This window comes from Pseudochaenichthys georgianus, chromosome 14 (assembly GCF_902827115.2).
Source record: "Pseudochaenichthys georgianus chromosome 14, fPseGeo1.2, whole genome shotgun sequence".
Classification (NCBI taxonomy): Eukaryota; Metazoa; Chordata; class Actinopteri; order Perciformes; family Channichthyidae; genus Pseudochaenichthys; species Pseudochaenichthys georgianus.
Genome location: NC_047516.1, coordinates 35641261 through 35661040, shown reverse-complemented (window position 1 = coordinate 35661040; position 19780 = coordinate 35641261). Strand labels below are relative to the sequence as shown.

The 19780-nt window shown below is 42.1% G+C and overlaps 1 protein-coding gene across 1 annotated transcript in view; it reads right to left on the bottom strand.

Annotated features, from left to right (window-relative positions):
• The window catches only part of LOC117458089 (CXADR-like membrane protein), a 96967-nt gene extending 79590 nt beyond the window's left edge, over positions 1–17377 (bottom strand). The window contains exon 1 of the mRNA XM_034098340.2: positions 17145–17377. Within this exon, the coding sequence (XP_033954231.1) occupies positions 17145–17196 (52 nt within the window). The 5' untranslated portion in view covers positions 17197–17377. The remainder of the gene's footprint in view (positions 1–17144) is intronic.
• Positions 17378–19780: the final 2403 nt, after the last annotated feature.

The following is a 19780-nucleotide window of genomic DNA, read 5'->3' as shown; positions in this document are numbered from 1 at the left end:
GTGACCCTTATTGTTTTGCTTTCCCTTGTGCAACTGACAAGTGCTTTTTATATCCCCTGCAGTGAAAGATATTATAAATTCACCCCGACCGCTGCCCCCCCACTATCCAGCCAAACTTTCAGTTTGCTGATCCAATAACTGCAATCGTTTTATATTTCACTCTTTCATTTCGCTGTGCACATTCAATATCCCGAGGAGAACCGTTTGATTTTGGTGATCCCACGCTCTCTGTCTTAGCGCAACATTCAGGCCAGTTTTGAAAAAAAAGTAGCACCAGTTTATGTACAATTTCCCAAGGTGACATTAAGATTCATGTCGCTTCAGGGATACACGCATACACTGTCGTTCACCAACAGCATAGTTTTTACATGATTAGCTTATACTCCCTTGGGCTCTGCACAGAAATATTTGTTTGCTTTTGTGCTTACTTTTCAGTTACACAACACTTAATGTCAAAGTCAAATTGCCTAACAAAAACAAGCACAATGCATTTGATCATGTATCCATATTGTTTTTCAGCTGGACAAGCGATTGCTTTGATGAAGGCACTTCCCTCAATGTTTCCTTCCCCAACTGCCCCACCCAAAAAGCTTGGGTCAGCAAGTGAGGCACTATTCCATGTTCTTGAGGTGAGTCTTAGTCAGTATCAGTTAAACTGAAATAAAACTTGATGCCCTTAGGTTTCATTTGTTTCTACTTTTTGTCTCTACGTTGTTGCTCTCAGCCTTCCGAGGACACCAATACGTTTCTCCAGAAACGGTCCATCACCAGTCCAGTCATCCGAGACTCTACTAACCTCCTCCTGGCTGTTGGCAACATCCCACTGATGACCCTACCTAGGGAAATGATGTACGAGGCTCCACTCATCCTGATGGGGTGTTTTTACACCTTCCTCCTCACCTACCCCAAATGTGTTGCTACTCTCCTATCCATCATCCAGACAGAGGTACTGAAGGACAGTATTCACGAGTGTGACCTTACTCATTCATACAAAAAAGCAATAGCTGAATGGGCAGAATTCACAAAAAAGTAGAGAACTTGAATTCTGTGTCCAATGTTTGTCAGTTCTATGAGGATGTATATATGTTGAAGAGCTTTGTTCATTTAATAAATGATCCTGTTTGTTATGGACTGACTTAATAAAAACGTGTTTTTTGAAAGAATTGTCATATTTACTTATTTTAAGAGCATGTGTTCTAATTTAGCTCCCTAAAAACAAGAATTTCATTACATGTAACTTGTTATCGCTTTTATCCAAAGCGACTTACATACTCAATACTGTGGGCAATCCCCAAAGGAGCAATTTGGGGTGAAGTGTGTTCAGGGACACAACGACATGCTGACAGCAGTGGGGTTTGAACCTATGCTCTCCTGACCCTAACACCAACGCACTACCCACTGCGCCACACACCTCCCTAAATCTCATTTTAAGTAATTTGATGCTAAAAGTACCCTAGTTTTGTGGGATAATAGGCTTCTTTTGCATTAAATAGGCCTAAAGGTCACATGTCATGGCCATTTCCACTGATCATAATTCCATTGTTGAGGTCTACTAGAATAGATTTAGACTGTGCAATTTTCCAAACTCACATTGGTTTCGCATCTCTGTAAAGTACGTGTATTCACTCTCTCCACTAAACGGCTCGTTGCAGCTCTTGCCCCCCCCCCTCCCTGTGAGCCCAGTGTGCTCCGATTGGTCGGCACGTTGTGAATCGCGCTAAGCTCCATGGAGGTGTGGTTTCCTTGTTTAGCGATACACAGCGAAACACAGCCAAACTCACCCTGAGCACACACAAAGTCACAGCCGAAGTAAAAACAATAAGTGTGGCTTGATATTGAGTAAGACAAAGGTTGATAAACGCTGTGAGAATGGGTCTGCAGAGAGAATTTCGCCGCGATCCCAACTGTCTGTTATCAGCCTGCAGCCAGGGAGGATAGATCAGCAGAGCTGCCTGCACTGAGTGTGTGAGGAAGTCCGTGGATTGGTCAATTTGGACCAATCAGCGGGGGCTTAACGTAACGGCTCCGCGGACGTAACGGCTCCGCGGACGTAACGTAACGGCTCCACGGATTGGTCCATTTCGTTCCGGGGACGACATGACATCATGATGTCCCCGGAAGAATCAAATGGACAGTGACGTATCTCCAACGAGGCGTTTTGGGGAGGTATTTTCTGTTTTAGAGTTTTACTCGCTACAGGGTGTACTTTGTGGGTTTTGACTCTGCAGACCGTTTACATGCATAAAAACCTTCATAACACACAAGGGGACGGGTAATAACCGGAAAAGCATGACATGTCACCTTTAACTAGATTGCTTGAAATTAGTCTTTTTAATCTTATTTCAAGATTGTATGTGCTATAATGATAGTCGGACAGCCTGACTTGTTTTAAGACATCTTATCAAGTGAAATTTGCTTACTGCACTGGCAGCCAAATGTGCTTGTTTTAAGTGCAAGCATGCTTATATCTAGAACGTTTGGCCTTAAATTTGACAAGGCGTTTTTGCAGTACAGAAGTTTCACTTTACTGATGAACACAACGGCTCAGTTTCAATTAAAAGCAGCGACAAAAAGATAAGTCTTCAGCCTGGATTTAAAAGTAATAAAAGTTGCAGCGGACCTGCAGCTTTCTGGGAGTTTGTTCCAGATATTTGGAGCATAATAACTGAACGCTGCTTTACCATGTTTAGTTCTGAACATTTAAGATGATGTACTACAAAATGTAGCTTTTTCGTCTTATCATATTCTAATAACCCTGAGGGAAACCTGTTATTAGGGCCTGAGCACGAAGTGTGCGAAGACCTATTGTAATGCATAGAATTATTATTATAGTTCTTCATAGTCTGGGGATTGGACCTGTTTTTGAGGGGGTTACGACACTATTCATGTAACGACATTTGGCAACGCCGCCAGGACGGGTGAACATTTTTACATTCCGGAGTCGATGGGTGCAACATTTCCAACATGCTCGCTAGCGCCACCTGTGAAAATTCAGTTTTCTAAAAATTTACATAGTTGCAGCGTAAGTCTGACGGACCTGAAATTTGGCACACTTATCCGGGTGGAGCTGCTCTACATATTATCCTCTCGTATCCCGAAGCTCTGCCTACTTTGATTTTTTAATTAGCATAATGTGAAAACCAGAGAAATATTAACTTAAATTTCAATTTTTTGATTTTCATCACCAAACTTAGTTTACAGCATCATTGGAGGGTCGGACATATTACCGTAGAAAATGAGCACGAGGTGTGGAAAATTGTGGCCGACATCAATCGAAACGTATTAGCAAAAAGGTGTGGCCTAGACATATGCTCACAATTCATCCGAAATGTATCCAAATATCACAGATTTCGGTGGATAGGTTCAGTCTGTCTTGGATAATAAGCACGACAAAGCATGTTCATTTTGGACAATAGGGGGCGTCAAAAACACACCAAATGTATACCTCAAGAACGGGTGGACGAAATAAATATATTTTGTCATAGATATACTGGCAGGATGAGTATAAACTGAGATTTAAAGTGTCGTAACCAATGATCAATGTGGGCGTGTCCTATTCAGTTTTTTCTCGAAATCGAAGGGTTAAAAACACTTACGGACACAACTTTGTGTACAAATTTGAACACACGTTTTTTTTAGAGTTACGGCCTTTAAACTCGGAACACACGTGGCAACCCACAACCTTTTCCAGACTGCGCCCCATATTGTGCAGTAGTCACATATAGTTTCTCCGAACTACCCGAAACTTGGCACAGACATTCCTCATGGAATTGCGGACATATTTCAAAATGGCTTCCATTATCCCCGCCCCCCATAAAGTCGGCCATTTTGAAAGATGTGCGTTTTAAGTGCGTTTTTGCACACTTCTCCTAGGGAAATGGCCGGAAAATGTCCATTCCAGAAATAGTTCACCCCATATCCAATGCGATGCTACATTGCGAATGAATAGTCAGTCGCTCGAACAGGGAGCTCACAGGCTAGAATGTACCATTTTCCTACATTTAGATGTCAGATACGTTACTCTGCCTTCCATCATCTGTCTCTTACTCACACACACACACACACACACACACACACACACACACACACACACACACACACACACACACACACACACACACTCACACACTCACACACACACACACACACACACACTTTCAAACACACTGCTGGCAATGATGTTGAGTGTTAGTCCAGCAGCTCCCTCTGCTGGCGGCACATTTAATTTCAACAGACACATATACACTCCATAACACACACATACAGCTCTTAAAGCATATAATACATATCAGGCTACAGCCCATGTATATGTTATGATGTGAAGCACTATTTGGTTTCATGAAAAATATCAACTGTTTATTTGTAGATATCTACTAAAGCATACAAATAAAGTATGTAATATCGGCCTGTTACTTATATTATTGAGTGATATATATTATACACACTGTTCTGCTTTCTGCACTGGCCTCAGCAGCTGTTCTCACTGTAGATGTCGGCTCACAATTAAAGCAGTTGTATTAAAAACATACGTAGCCTAATATCCAGAGGAGATGCGTTTATTGCAGGGGACGCCAACACGGTGCCCACGGGCACTTAGTCGCCCGCAGGGGCAACGTCAGTCGCCCACGGGGCATGTTCTAAGCTCGCCAAGCAAATCCAAAATGTATAAAATACACAAAACAAAAAAGGAAATGTAATTCAAAGAATCTACCCTATGCATAAAGGAAACCTAAATCATAGTGAACTCTATCTACTTACTACAACTCTATCTATCTAACACCCCTCCTCCCCCACTCCCACAATGAATATCGATCACGCTCTTGCTTTATTTGCGAAACCAGCGTTGCAGTCGGGAAAAAAAGCAATGTGGCACCTCCCCGCTGATTTTCCTTCTGGCAGAATCTACACAGCACATCAGCCCCATTGAACAGCCTAGTCGTGCCAGCCTATACAACACATGAGGGGCAGAGTTTTACTGTGTGTGTTGCAACTTGCATATATATTTATTGCACTTGACGCACACACACGCATGGCGTAATTTCCACTGGGGACAGGGGGGACATGCCCCCCGCTCTTTTCGATACCCCGTTTGTGTCCCCCCACTTTACAAATTATGTTTATTATTATTTTTTAACGCAAGCCGTCATCGCCACGGAGGAGCACACAGACTCTGAGAGAGAGAGAGAGAGCGAGCGCGAGAGCTAGGGAGGGAGAGAGAGAGCGAGAGAGAGAGCTAGGGAGAGCACACCTTTATCTATTTAATATAGATAAAGTAAGAAATCATTCCAATGTGTAATAGTACAGTAAAAAGAACAGTTTAAAAGGGGAGTGATTAGTGAAATATGCATAAAGAAAAAGAAATAATGCTAACTAGGTAACATAAGATAAGAATAAACAAGTTTAAATACTTTGTTATTGGTTGTGATAATATTCTAAAGATGATTGGATTATTGAAAAGTATACAGCTCCCTTTCATCTGAGTGTTGAGAGCTGTATCCATCAATTCATTTTGTGCTCAAAGTGCACCAGATTGATGCTATGCCCCCGGACCCCCCTAGAGGAGGTGAGGACCCCCCTAGAGGAGGTGAGGCCCGTCCACCCCCAAATAAAGCAGGTTCAAATAATTAAATTGCATACATGTTCTTTTAGTAAACACTGAAAACGTGCCCCACCGACCCAAACAGAACACAAAGGTTAAAGGTAAGCATATAATAATGTTAAAATGTGCTAAATATATACACTGCAAAAAACAAAAAAAAGAGGAGTAAAAGTAGCCCCCGACTTGTTTTATTTTTTTAAAGTAGCCCTCACCATAAAAAAGGTTGGTGACCCCTGGCGTATTGAGTAAACAAACGGTAAAGGGCAGAAAGTCTGCACAACCCACTGCACCACACGGTTACTGCTCCTCCAGACAGCCTCCGCGATAATCGATCCTCGACGAGCCTTTGCATACATTTGTTTTCCTTCGAGGCGGAGCGCCCACATCTGTTTCCGGGTCGCTGCCGGAGGACCGAGGAGTCCGGGACGCGAACATTTGAGAAATTACGGACGGCTCATTTCGGAGGACTCGCCCGCGTCTGCTTGACGGCGGGACGAACGGCGACCCTCCCCGACAGGCGCTCGGACGCGAAGGCCCGCCCACAACTGCGTGCACGTCTGTGACCGCAGTTTTAATATAGGTTTGTTCATCTTTAAAAGGCAGACATTGGGCTATATAATTCAACTTTGATTTGATAGAAGTTGGAGGGGTTGTTCATTTTTCTCGTATTAGATTTCTAGTGATTTTGCGTTACCGGTTTCAAAGAGGCTGCACAGCCCGCCGCTGCAGTTACACCGACAATCATTGTACGGAAACCTAAATTGAACATGACGTACAAATAAGCTTAGTATCATTCCTTGATGACACAACCAAAAAGGATTCAGCTTTTTAGTGGTCCTTAATTCTGCAGTCGGACCACCTTCTCTGTTCTTCTCCACAGCCTGCCCTCTTCTTAATGCTAACAGAAAAGGTCAGCAACTTCCTGCAGGACCTTAGGCCCTTCTTGATGCCAAACACCAGGTCATTCAGATGTGTCTCCTGTGGTAAAGCAGAAGCTTTCTGGACAAATCAGTCACCCCTTCAGCACATTGACAACCAGAGAAATCAAATGGCTGAGCTGCGAGGGCGCGGCAGAATGAAATCCTGTTTGTAAGCTCTGATCTGCTCGCTTTTGTGAAATCTTTTTTTAAAGACTGTTTTCACTCCACTGTGCTGTGGAATTTCAGGACAGCTACCCAATTAATTTCTAGCCACTGGTATGTCAGGCCTATTACTGTTGACATGTTGGAGAGTGCTTCTGGAACCACGCTTCACCCAGCGCAGCGGACGATAAGCCCTGTGCGTTTTAGGGGACAGAAATCCATTTTCCACACATGTGTTCCCCTGTGCACACGGAATCCACACATAACACATTCCTCTCTGTAATAACGCTCTCGACACAAAGGAAGCACAAATGCTCAAGGTTGTGCTCAGCTGTCAGTTATTTTCTCCTTGGACGAGATTACAGCTTCTTAGAAGAAGAAAATTACCTTAAAATATCTGGCGGGGGAAGATTACCTGGAACTGAATTATTCAAATGTGTGAATGCAATTTGAGATAAGGCAACAAGAATCTTCCAAATGTCCTTTGGAACAGGTTGGACATGCTAAAGAGATGTTTATAATAACGTCTAAGAGGAACAGTCAGCTGCAATACAAGATGTCAACTGATGAAACCAAAGCTTATTCTCAAACACAGTTTTTGATTTCTGCTCTAAATACCTCAAAGCATGTCAGTTATAATGAGTCTTTGATCTTGCTTTTCTTTACTGACGCTATTTGATCCATTCATTAGGAAGATATCAACGGGAAAAAGCTGGAGTTGACAACTTCTGAAGTTAAAAGGACAAAACTACAGTTTATGTTAAGATTCTCATGAGACAGATTTGGTATGTTCTGAAAAAATGTGGATTCAATCAAAGTGGAAATATCAGTCATGTATGAACTAATTACAAACAAACAATTAAACTCCAAAATAGAAAGGAAGGTACATTATTTTAAAAGATCAATTTTGGTCATTAAGGTCAAATTTTTTAATCAGTTTTTTCCAATCAGAGATAAAACCCATTAAACTAATACCTTAGAATACGGGAACTGTTTGACTGGTAACTGATCAAGAAACGCAACCACCCAGAAATCACAGCATGTCATTAAAATGAGAAATTCCACTGTTCAGGAAAACAGCCTGAGTACAACTGAAGTGTAATTGGTACGCTTCTCCATTCTGTAGCTGTCAAGCCTTTTAACCTAATTTTGTCTTTTTTAAAGCTTCAAACTAACTGTCATGACATAAAGGTTGGTGTTAAATAATATCCCCTCACAGCTTTAACTCTCTCCAACCCTAACCCTAAGTTTCTAAAACACATACGATATATCGCATCCTAGACCTGTAATTTGGTTGTTTGCCTATTCTATTGTGGTCCTTCCTCCAGCTCTTCTATATTGTCTTCTCCCAAATAACATGACACCACACACAAAGCCAAGGTAGGTATCAGAGCAGATAAGGTAGCATTTTGTGTTGTTTTTTTATATTGTAGCCTGGCACACTGCAGTTAGGCTGTCAGCCTGCATGAGCACCAAGGTACAAAGGCCAAGAATAGACAGAAGAGAGACAGCTGGTGACAAAAACACCAGCCAATAGGAAAGGACTTTAGCCTTCCATCGCTCAAAGCACTTTCACACAACAGGAAGGAAACACATCTGCATTACGACCCTTCTGCAGTATCTTCACGTACACTTTTATTATGTTGTTCAAGTTTTTTACTACATTTAAATGAACCTGCATTACTGTATATTTGTTGCCAAAATTGACCAAAATCACGCCCTGTTTAGAAGCATGAATACTCTAATGGAAAACATTGGTCTTACCTCAGTGGCTGTTTCTGCATTATCAAGCAGAAGCAGGGCAGATATCAAAGGAAGAGAAACTACATTTGTGATCAGTGAAACTCTTACTTATATGCTTACTATCAATATGTTCTTTGTTAACAATGCAAATTAGTCTAAAAGAGTGTAATTCCCTGAATCCCCCATAATTATTTTCTCCCTTACCCTAATGAACATCAGTTTATTTTTACTGCATTTATATTCGGAAATATATTGTTCTTCAGTGGAAACCGACCAAATCACTCTATGAATTAATGAAAGACTTGAATAAATTAAACATTGAATGTTCACACACTAAGACAGATTTCACTGCTAATTGAAGCATGAAGTCAGACCCTCACACGTCAGTGCTTCTCTCTGGAGAAACGTGTCATGCCACCTAGAACAGAACTGATGGGGATCAGGTGGTCTCAAAGTTTAGCAAGAAATAAAGGCATTCCTTTTTCTTAGCCACTGCTTTCTGCTTTGCATGACTAACATTAGATGGTTACAGGATGTCCAACACCTAGAAAATGTGATGCTGCCATGAGACTAAGGTGCTGTTTACACGAGAACGCAAACGGTTGTATCCGCTACTTTTCTCTTTCGTATAGCCCGTTCGTTCACACGAGGCCGTAACGGAAACGCGGAAACGGACCCCCAAACGATAACGGGTCCCAAGGTGGATAGATCTGCAACCGGAACGCTCCGTGTGTACGCCCTATACGATCATTTCCTGATAACGATGAAGCCATAGCCCCACCTTTCCCCACCTCTGCTGCTCACTGCTGTAGCATGGTCAGTAGCTACTGCTACTGCTACTGACCATGCTACAGATGTTAGTGCAAAATCTACCGCTCCTCTACCACAACCATCAGCAACAAATGGACATGGAGAATTACATGAACTTGTAGGCATATGTACTACAGCATCTCCAGCGCCTATCGAGCGGTCTCCTGCGAAAGTACAGCGCCACTTACATGCCCGGCATATGTACTACAGCATCTCCAGCGCTTTCAAGCGGTCTCGCGTGAACAGAATACTTTTTTGATTTCGTATTCGGTTCGTTTGCATTTCGTATGCGTTTGCGTGTAAATGGGGTCTAAGAATCAGGTTTAATGCGGTGAAAAAACTGAAATATTGACTTTAATTAAATGTATGAGGTCAAAATATTTCATATAACTATATTAGGTGAGTTGAAAGCGATAATATTAAGTTTAAGTAAAAAAATATTAGGTTAAACCTAACATTATTGCTTTCAACTAGTACACTTATATGAAATGTGTTGACATAATACATTTAATTAAAGTCAAAGTTTTGTTTCTAAAGTAGGTTTAGAATATAGTGAATTATCTATGTTGTATAGGGGGGCATATATAAACATAGTACGAGGAAATAGGTAGAAAAAACTGAATTACAAACAAAAGAAGACCAAAGAGAATGCACCACAGCACCGAGGCAGCCATAAGCATCTTGGCATCTATGATACGTCCGCACTTTACATGTTGAACCATTCTGTTGCCTGATAGCGCTATTTAACCATTGACCGACATGCATTATGGGATACTGAGGGATGAGGATACAGGAGTTTAAGGGGAGACAGAAGCATTTCTCTCAGTCTCATGTTTGCAGGTATGTCAGCCTTCCGGTTCTGACATAACTGCAAAACTGAAAATGTCAAAGCAGGCAGGCCATCATCCGGAGACAGTTTACGTTGAGGCGTGATATATTGAGATCAGATTAAGATAAAACTCTAACAGATGTATCCTTAACGTCTGGCTGCATTGGGCTTTATTTTATTCTACTGATTCACAGAGGATGTCTATGAGCAAAATGAAAGGAGAAAACAAAGAGGGACTGCAGGAATGAAAGTCAGGACGTGAGTATGGTCCAGAGATTAAGCATATTGCTTCATAAGCATAGTTCCCTGACCTCGGCTGATTGGGTGATTTGAAATATTTTGCAAACAGGGATCAATTTACTTTATTTGCTTTTCATTTCCAGAAGAAATGTGTACTTCATTCCTGAAACGTTCCAGCCAGAGGATGTAGGGGGAAACTCTGGCCTTCATATCACTCAGCCATCATTCAGTCACTGCAGACATGACTAAGCCTATTAATTACATCTGCAACACCAACCGTATTAACTACATCTGCAGCACCAACCAATTCATGGTAATGTCTGAATGTGTTTGGTTGTATAGCGATAAGGCTGCTAGACTCGGAGTGTTTGTCTCACAGTTCCTTGAAGTGTGAGGATATGAGCAGCTTTCATCCCGCACAGACCGTTTGTTTGACTACAATTAATAGTGAAGACTAATTAGCTGTCCTTGTTGGTCCGTCAATCAGCCAGAGCAGATTACAAAAAAAGAAAAACTCGCCAAAGCACGCTGCAGGTGTACACAGTATATTCCATACCACAGCTTTTTAAAGCCACACGGAAAAAACGGAAACGTTGACTTTATGTGTGGTGTTCAGGTGAAATTGACCCGATTTCCATTTTCAATGAATAAAAACAAAATATAAGGATATTGTTGTTCAACCTGAAACTCAATGGCCGGGGCTTATTTATTGTGAAGGACATGTGGAATTGTTTTTATTTGTTTCCACTTATGAAAAAATGCCCACCCGCATTTATGTCCTTCATAAGAGGTTCGGGTCAATCTGACCCGGATACAATACCAGGACACACAGACAGAGAAACACACACAGAAACACACAAACTAAAGACACACACACACACACACACACACACACACACACAATTGTATGCATAGAGAAGCTGTTTGATCCTGTTTTCCCTTGATCTTTACCCTTTGTAGTGTGTACACAAAACTATCATAGAACATTATAAACATTTTAGATCTTCCAGAAATGTATAAACATTTTCCATTTTCTCGCACTGTCCCCCTCGCACCTGCACGCCGGAGGAGGGACTAAACAGAGACATAACCTCAGTGTAGTAACAGTGCAGTGCAGAACTACAATTATCTACCAACAAAATGGCCAAAAGATATTCTGCCCAGAGCCTTGGAGCTAATGATGGATGAGAGTGAGTGGAATGCATTAGAAGAACACGGTGAAGTGGAACAGGAAGACATTTCTGAAGATGAGGATAATGTGGAGGTAAACTCAGAATTTGATAGCAAATTTGGAAGATGAACTTGACTCAGAGCCAGCTGCTGGAAGACCCCCACAGCCAGCCGCTGGAAGACCCCCACAGCCAGCTTCTGGAAGACCCCCAGTCTGTGGACCCTCAAAGGACTCCAAGACACAGACTACATGCAGCAACTGCAACAAGTACATCTGTGCTATACACACACGAAGAAGTTCTGCGCATCATGTGTTTCCTAAACGGACCTGCCCATTGACTCACATGATGTTCTGCAGCGTCACTTCATCAATATATTTTTCGGATATACTGTATTTTATGAATAGTGACTGTTAATTGTTTTTATTTGCTTTGTGTTTATATCTGTTCTATGTCATTTATATGGATGTTTCATTCTCTCTATATTTCACAGCCAAATACTTTTGGATGTGGTTCTTGTGTTCCAATTGCTGATAAATTGCTTTATTTCCTTCAGGGCTTTGATTATTATATGACAGATTAAAAATAATAAACATTAATGAAAAAATGTTTCATTTACATTAGTCCTAGAAAAGCATGAGCAACATGTAAACTTAGTTTTTATTACAGCGTATTTTTTTTTTAACATAAATTACATTTTTATCACAAAAAACGATGGACACTTCCATTGTTACATTTGATCTAGCAAAGAGTATTTTGAAAACCGAATCATATATTTTATTTATATTGTTGGGGAATGAGTTAAAGGCAATATATATATATAAAGGAATTGTGTATGTTGAATTTAGTTCTGTATTTTTTTTAAACCCTGAAATATGTCCCGGGTCAATTTGACCCGAGCATTACCAAAGGGTGCGAAACGTGAACATAACACAAGGGTTAAGTGTATGTGTTCATTCTAACAGTAGATACGGATCTAAATCACAGGGCAAATGCATGCTCAAGGGTCATTGAGCATATTTCTCTCAGTGATCGTGATGTGCTGTTAAATGTTTGTTCTTCTTGTATCGTGTCTTAATCTCGCTCTTTTCCGTTTCAGTTTTTCAGTGCAGACCCCCCCTGTCCTCGTGTGGACCCCACTTTGAGAAAAACTTGCCAGACAGCAGACGTGCCCTGCAGCAGCAGTGTCACATTGATCAGATATGTTTGATTCCCAGTGTCAGATTGAAACACTCTGCATCAGTGAAGCCTGCACACACACAGGAACACATTGTATGTACTGCAGTACTGCTGCCTTACATCCAAGGTTCAAGGTGCTTTATTGTCAAACTAATGTAGCTACAGAGTAATGATGTCGTTAAAAATCTTAGCTCACAGGCTTCTCCAACAATGCAACACAATAATCCAGATAGGCAGAAGAGATCAGATTGTTGGTATTGACATGAATGCAGCATCCGATCAGAGAAACCCGATGTATCCTCAGATGTTCCTGACGGCTCCAGATGAGCCACCAGCCTGATCGCTGCCTCTCATGGATGTTGACTTCTCACAAACAACTCTGTTCTCATTGACGAGCCATCATGAGCACAGCGCTACATCACTGCGCAGGAACACGCACCCACATGACAGCCCATACATCTGCGGGGTGGGTGGAATTAATATCGCAAGACAAATCATTTGGAAATAAGTATTAACCTCATTCTCACAGTGAACACATGGAGAACATATGGCCTCCATTACAGGAGGAGTCAAACAAAAGCTGCTCTCAGGGGATGCTTCCTGTCCTCCATCCAGGGAGGCTTTGAAATGCTCAAAAGCATTGCAAGGTGTGAAGTCAGCAACACAATGACTTTTGGGAAGACAATTCATTCAGAAATCTTAGAAATATTGAATCCTGTTGCAATAAATACAACGCCTGAAGTTCAAAGCTGATTTTAGAAATAGCCACCGGCTCATGTGTTGCATTGCGGCGCCCCATCGTCTCCTGCCATGCTTTGAGTGATAAAGAGAGATGTTTTGGTTTGTTTTGATGGACGGAGTGAAGGCAGCCAGAGAGGGAGAGAAGGGATGAGATGTGAAGGGGGTGAGAGGGGAGAGAGACGACGTTGTCACTGTGATTTTTGTCAGCTGGCTGAAAGTAGGCGCGCAGTAAGGGTTAGTTCCCCCCTGCTGCTGCGCTCAGCTAATTAAAACTCACCCTTCACACATCCCTGCGCACACACACCATGTATACATCACTTCAGGGGACATTACATTGACTTACATGCATTTCCTGGAGACTTATCCTAACCTTAACTATAACCAACACATGCCTAACCCTAATCCTTAACCTTACCCTAACCCTAACCCTAACCCTTACCAAGTCTTCACCCTAAATGGGGACCTCCATTTTGTCCCCATAAGGGAGGCCAGTCCCCACACGTGACTGGGTAATTTTGTTACAGCTCATGAAGTATCACTCGTTGTAGTAAATCCTAGTAAATCCACAGAAAATGTCTTAATACCAACATTAAAAGTCACCGCGGCTTCCTGTTATTAGTAACAGCTCTGCAGTCATTCTGGTTAAAGATGAACACTTGAAAAAACACTTGAAAATAAAAACAATCTAATAACTGAATAACTGAAACCAACACAGGCTTTATATTGAAACCTTATGTGCGCTACGCTAAGCTAATGCTTCAGTAAATAAACTTGGTCCTGTCTAGAGCCCTCTAGGGTTGGGTGACTGCACAAATATCTACTGGCCATTGACACTTATTTAGCTAATTTAGCTGTCTGCATTCCATCGAAGAAAGAGTACAAAAAACATGTCGGCATGGTTTCACACCTAACTCGATGTATCGTTGAGTGTGGGTAATGTTGGTACAATGCAAACCACTACTTGAATTAAAGAAAATCCGTACATTTTGAAACTTTGTTAATGTGTACATTGAACTACTGCCTTCTATTTTTGTATTCTCTTTGCTGATATTACTGTTTGTATTACTGTTTCGATGTATTTGTTTCTATTTGAAATTGCATAGATGGAAGCCTGCAAAATGTTGTGTTACAGGAGTAGAACAACAATAAAGATCTTCTGATTCTAACATATCCTTTTCTCACTAGTTCTCACATGCCGTTCACCAAAGTGAAAGTGCTTCCCTGTCCTCCCAGGTCTTGTCAAGATAAAGGCATTTGGCCAAACGCACCCTGCCCGATAGCATCTCCGAGAGTGATATCTCAAATAAAACAAAAACCTGCATGGCTAGACAAAGTTGTATTTGGGTGCAACAACCCGTCAGCTTGTATGCTTTAATGTTGCCTTGTGAGTGTAAGTTGCGTACGACAGCTCTGACTAACCTAGAGTGTCTGAAGTGACGAGGCTGGCCAACACACAGAGAGCCGAGCCAAGGTGAATGTGGACTGAGACAAAGAAGAGATGGCATGTGCATCACAGAGAGAGAGATGGAGAGGAGGAGTGAAGTCCATGGACACTCTGGTCGCAAAGAACAACAACAAATCTGACCATCTACCTATTTGAGTCTCTGGACTGTCAAAGTCACCTAAGACACACAGCGGAGGCGGACAGAGGAGAGAGATGGAGGCAGGGGAGACATGGGTGGGCGGCTGCCAGAGATGTGAGGCCAGAGCCTGGCAAGATGTCACATCCTAACCTCTGGCTCTGGAGATTTCTCTACACTTGACAGATCCTTCGGCCTGCCGCCGGTGATCTCCTCTATATTTAGAGACAGGGGACAGATAGGGCTCAGCACTGTTTGTGACTCACTGCAGAGGATGTCAGGTGACACGGAGGTTCTGGCTCCAGCTGCTCGAGGAGGATATCTGTGATATTTCTCTGTGCTGCGCGGGACAGCAGCCACAAAAAATTAGTATCCGAAAGGTCACTTTAAAAGTGTGCTAAAAATACAGTGTGAAAGAGACTAATCCACGGGAGGAGATGGAGAGAACATGTCCGGCACACATGCCTCATCCTCCCTCTGGCACATCAGTCATTCATTCAGTCTCTGACAATTAAGAAAACAATTCCTTTTCATCAGGCTAGTTTCCAGCATGAATGACGGATACAAATGATCCTGTAAAAAAAAGCTTTTAATTGTGCCATACTAGCGGGACGCTGTATTACTACCTTGATTCTCAAGGTCACAGGAATAGGCAGTGGGACGATAATAGCAAGCCTCTGAAGTCTTCATAGCTGGGGTGTGAGCTGTACTTCGATGAGGTCAGAGTCAGAGTCAGCACAGAAACGCAGACCACCCTCAAATATGTTAATGATTACGTAGAGCTTAGTGGCTACACTCTCCCAGAGAAAACACTGTGTTCATTAAAAACTCAAAACTAATTGAGGCTCCGTCAGATTTATTCAGCTGCATTTAATTTGTGGCGAAGACGAGGACAAGTTTCCCAGAGTGAAGAGGCAGTGCCATGAGGAAGAATCTGCTGCTCCGCCATGGCCTGTCCAACCACGCTCCCATAATGCAACTAATGAAAGCTCCCATCACCCCATGGACAACTGCACTAATTGTGATGTCACGGCCCTGCGCTGTTGTTACGGCCGGGCGCGCGCTGTGTGCTCACACGTGTGTACAAACACACACACTGGGACGCAACAACGTGCATTTCACGATGATACTACACACGATATGCTTTGTCAACAAAGTATGGTAAAACAAAAGGAGATTCATTTTTCCTTCACACCAAACAAAAGTATGTACTGTGTATTTATACTGACATATAACACTTTATGCATTATATTTGTATCATTTGGTGAGGAAAATACAACTAACGCAAGAAAGAATACTACGCAACCAGCACATTGTAAATAATTCACCTTCACCCTAGTTTTGAGTGAAAACTGAAATCTTCTAGACAAAAAAACATCTCTAGAATGGGGAAGGGGCTTGACTTGAAGAAGTAAAGAAGTAAAAGAACGTCCTCGAACAGAATGTGGCATTCATTCATTCAGAAGGCATAATCGCGATGAACGTCAGCACGAACTCCCGTTAACAAGGGAACTGCCATTGCTTGTTACAATACAATTATAAATTCAAACCCCATTGTGGAGTTACGTTCCACAACCTAAAGTGCCAGAACCACAGTACGATTTTAGGTGATGCTTATTCCTCTTAATAATAACACTTAATAATATTTCTATATCGATGTGTGTGGGGACTGTGGTACTCAATAAGAAAGCTCCTGCTACTCACAACTCAAAAGTACAATCACTATAATATTCCCATGATAACACACACATGGGAATCTTACTCAGGTTGTAGTTCATGGTGAGGTTATGTTCATTTTCAAAATTCTTCAACATTGCCATTTGGACCCCTCGTCCTCCAAAGTGTGTGAACAATAACCTTACTGTATTAGGTGGCATTAACAACACATATGGATCCATGCCAGTACTGCATGTCATATATTAAATGTACATTACTTTTTGAAACTGCATTAAACAAGCTCCAACACGGATTACAGTTATTTTCATAAGGTTGTACTTAGCAAACAATAAAACAGCACACAGCAAAAACGGTTTCTGAAAACACCTCTGAGAGTACACACACACACACACACACACACACACACACACACACGCACACACACGCACGCACACTCACACGCACGCGCACTAATTATTTCTACACAACTGCAGCGGGACTGTGAATTGAACTTACCCAAGAACAGTGTGAGGAGAGTCCCAGGCATCCCGGCATCCAGCGAGGACATATCCCAGCAGGAGAGGCGAGCAGAGGATCTCTGTGTGTGTGTGTGTGTGTGTGTGTGTGTGTGTGTGTGTGTGTGTGTGTGTGTGTGTGTGTGTGTGTGTGTGTGTGTGTGTGTGTGTGTGTGTGTGTGTGTGTGTGTGTGTGTGTGTGTGTGTGTGTGTGTGTGTGTGTGTGTGTGTGAGGACAGGCAGGACTTTACAGTAACTACAGTGAGAGCTGGTGGAGGAGTGGACAGATCCGCATGTCTCCGGCACGCAGCGCAGCGTCACTCTCTCACTGATCTGGGAACAGCAGCATCCTGCTCCAGTGCACCGATCAGCAACTCCTCTCCTTCCGATCACAGCTCGCGGGTCTCCCTGACGGACACGAGCCTCTATGTGCGTCCTGTCCCGTGGCACGCTGTGTGGAGGAGAAGAGGAGGTGCAGCAAAGGTGTGCCTGCAGCAGCGAGGAGGACCTCTACAGTCCACAGGGGCGTATACCTCTGTTAGTACAGGATACTGCACCCCCACACAGGCATCCTGCTACGGGACACACACGACCCCCACTGTGTTATTATATCCATATATCATGGTGTGTAATAATATACAAATACGTTACATTCAAGGCTACATAAAAAGGCAGTCCCTCCAGTATATTTTGAATATACAGTATCCTATAGTTGTGGAATGTAAAAGTGCATTAAAATTATTAGATCAGATTATTGATCCTAATTTGCATTGCACAGAAAAATATAAAATAATAATAATCAGTTGATTTATTCATATTAAAAGAAAAAAGAGACATACAGTATACACAATACATAATACACAAATAACACGTTTGCAGACCAACATAACAAAGGATATTGTAGTGCCGAGAGAAGGGAGTCGGAGGCGATGCATCGAAGGTGCAAAGTTGGCTTTATTAAGCAGGAGAAAAGCACATGTGGTCGGCTTGAAGACCGGGAAGCAACGAGAAAGAAGAAAGGGGGACACACAATAAGTAGTCAACATCATATGTGTGGAAACAATACCCCCAACCCGTAGTTCCATGAGTGAATTATGTAACCTAGTTAATTAGTGATCACTACACAAGCCCCCCCAGAATTCAACCATGGACACAATCCTCACGTCTGGGCAACACACTCTTACTCCCTAAGCGTCCAATAGCGACGTTTGGTCAGTGTCCGTGGCGTCCAATTGTGACGCTCCTAGGCTCCTTCAGCGTCATAAAGGGACGCAAATAGCTTTCAACTGATTGCAATGTATTCCCATCTGCGTCGGGATTTGACGCTCATGGACGCACGGCATTCGTTTATGTCGGCTGCCCTTAAAGGTAATGTGAGCGTCCATTCCCAGGAGTAAAGGATGGCAGAAGACACTACACTACCCAGAATCCCCAGCTATCGTTTGGACTACACCATGTGCTCTGTTTGACAAACCCCGTGATAGTCCTCAAGCTCTGTGATTGGAGAGTGTGCTCCGAGGGTTAAGCCGATTCTCGAACAGCACTTGAAATGGGATGGAACCACGGCAGACTGTCCAAAACTGGATTTGAACGGGTCCACCGCGTCCCCCCTCCCCCACCCCGTCCCCAGAACTACACATGCTGGCTATTCTGTTTCGCAACATGTTCTCTATGGCACGTCTCTACTGGGAGTTGTAGTTTTAAAAGACGTTTTCGTATTTCCCATAATAAGAAGTTGCCAGTATTAAACTGTGTACATCCCTGGAGGTTTAGGGGACAGGAAACACTCACATTTAAAACATATAATTAATAAATGGGTGAAAATTGCTTGTGCCCATTATGGGCAGTATTAATATATATACCCACATGCCAGCTAAGGTCAGAAGAGCTTTATTTAACAGCTGGTCTTATGTGTGTGACCCCTGTGATAACATTACATTACATTAATTGATAAGCCTGAAACATGCACTTGTCAAGGTTCAGAGGCACATTTTGCAAATATGGCAGTAGCCATCGATCAGCTTAAGATAAGATATACTTTATTGATCCCAAGTTGGAACATTTGCGTTACATCAGCATGTGTAACAGTTAAATATGCAGTTGTGTTTATTTGAAAATCATTTAGTATAATCACATAAATTCTGTGTTTTATATTCAACAATTCTGTGTTCTTTATTTATTGATTGTGCAATACCTGACAAGGCCGGAGATGAAATATCTGCATACATCTATAAGAGTATAATACATATGTATAATATCAGTTAAAATAAGTGCTTCAACATAGTTAACATTGCCGGAGGTATGCACACATATTGATAGATGTCTTGCAATGCACTATTGAGGAACCTGCAACCCAAGTTTTTCATTCAGTGCAGAACTACACCACAGTTGCGTAGGCCTATATGATATGTCAATAAACCTTAGAATCTTGAAAGGGATGTGCAAAATAGTCATTACATACAGTCTTTAATTAACTATTAGTAGAGAATAACGAGTAATGAATATACTTTATAGGGATCGTATTAATATCTAATAATAAAAATAATTAAATTCAATAACATGCTTTAACCACCAGGTGTCCCTTTATATCAGCTGTGCACCTTTATGGTGTAAATACAGCCTATCTACCAATTGGAT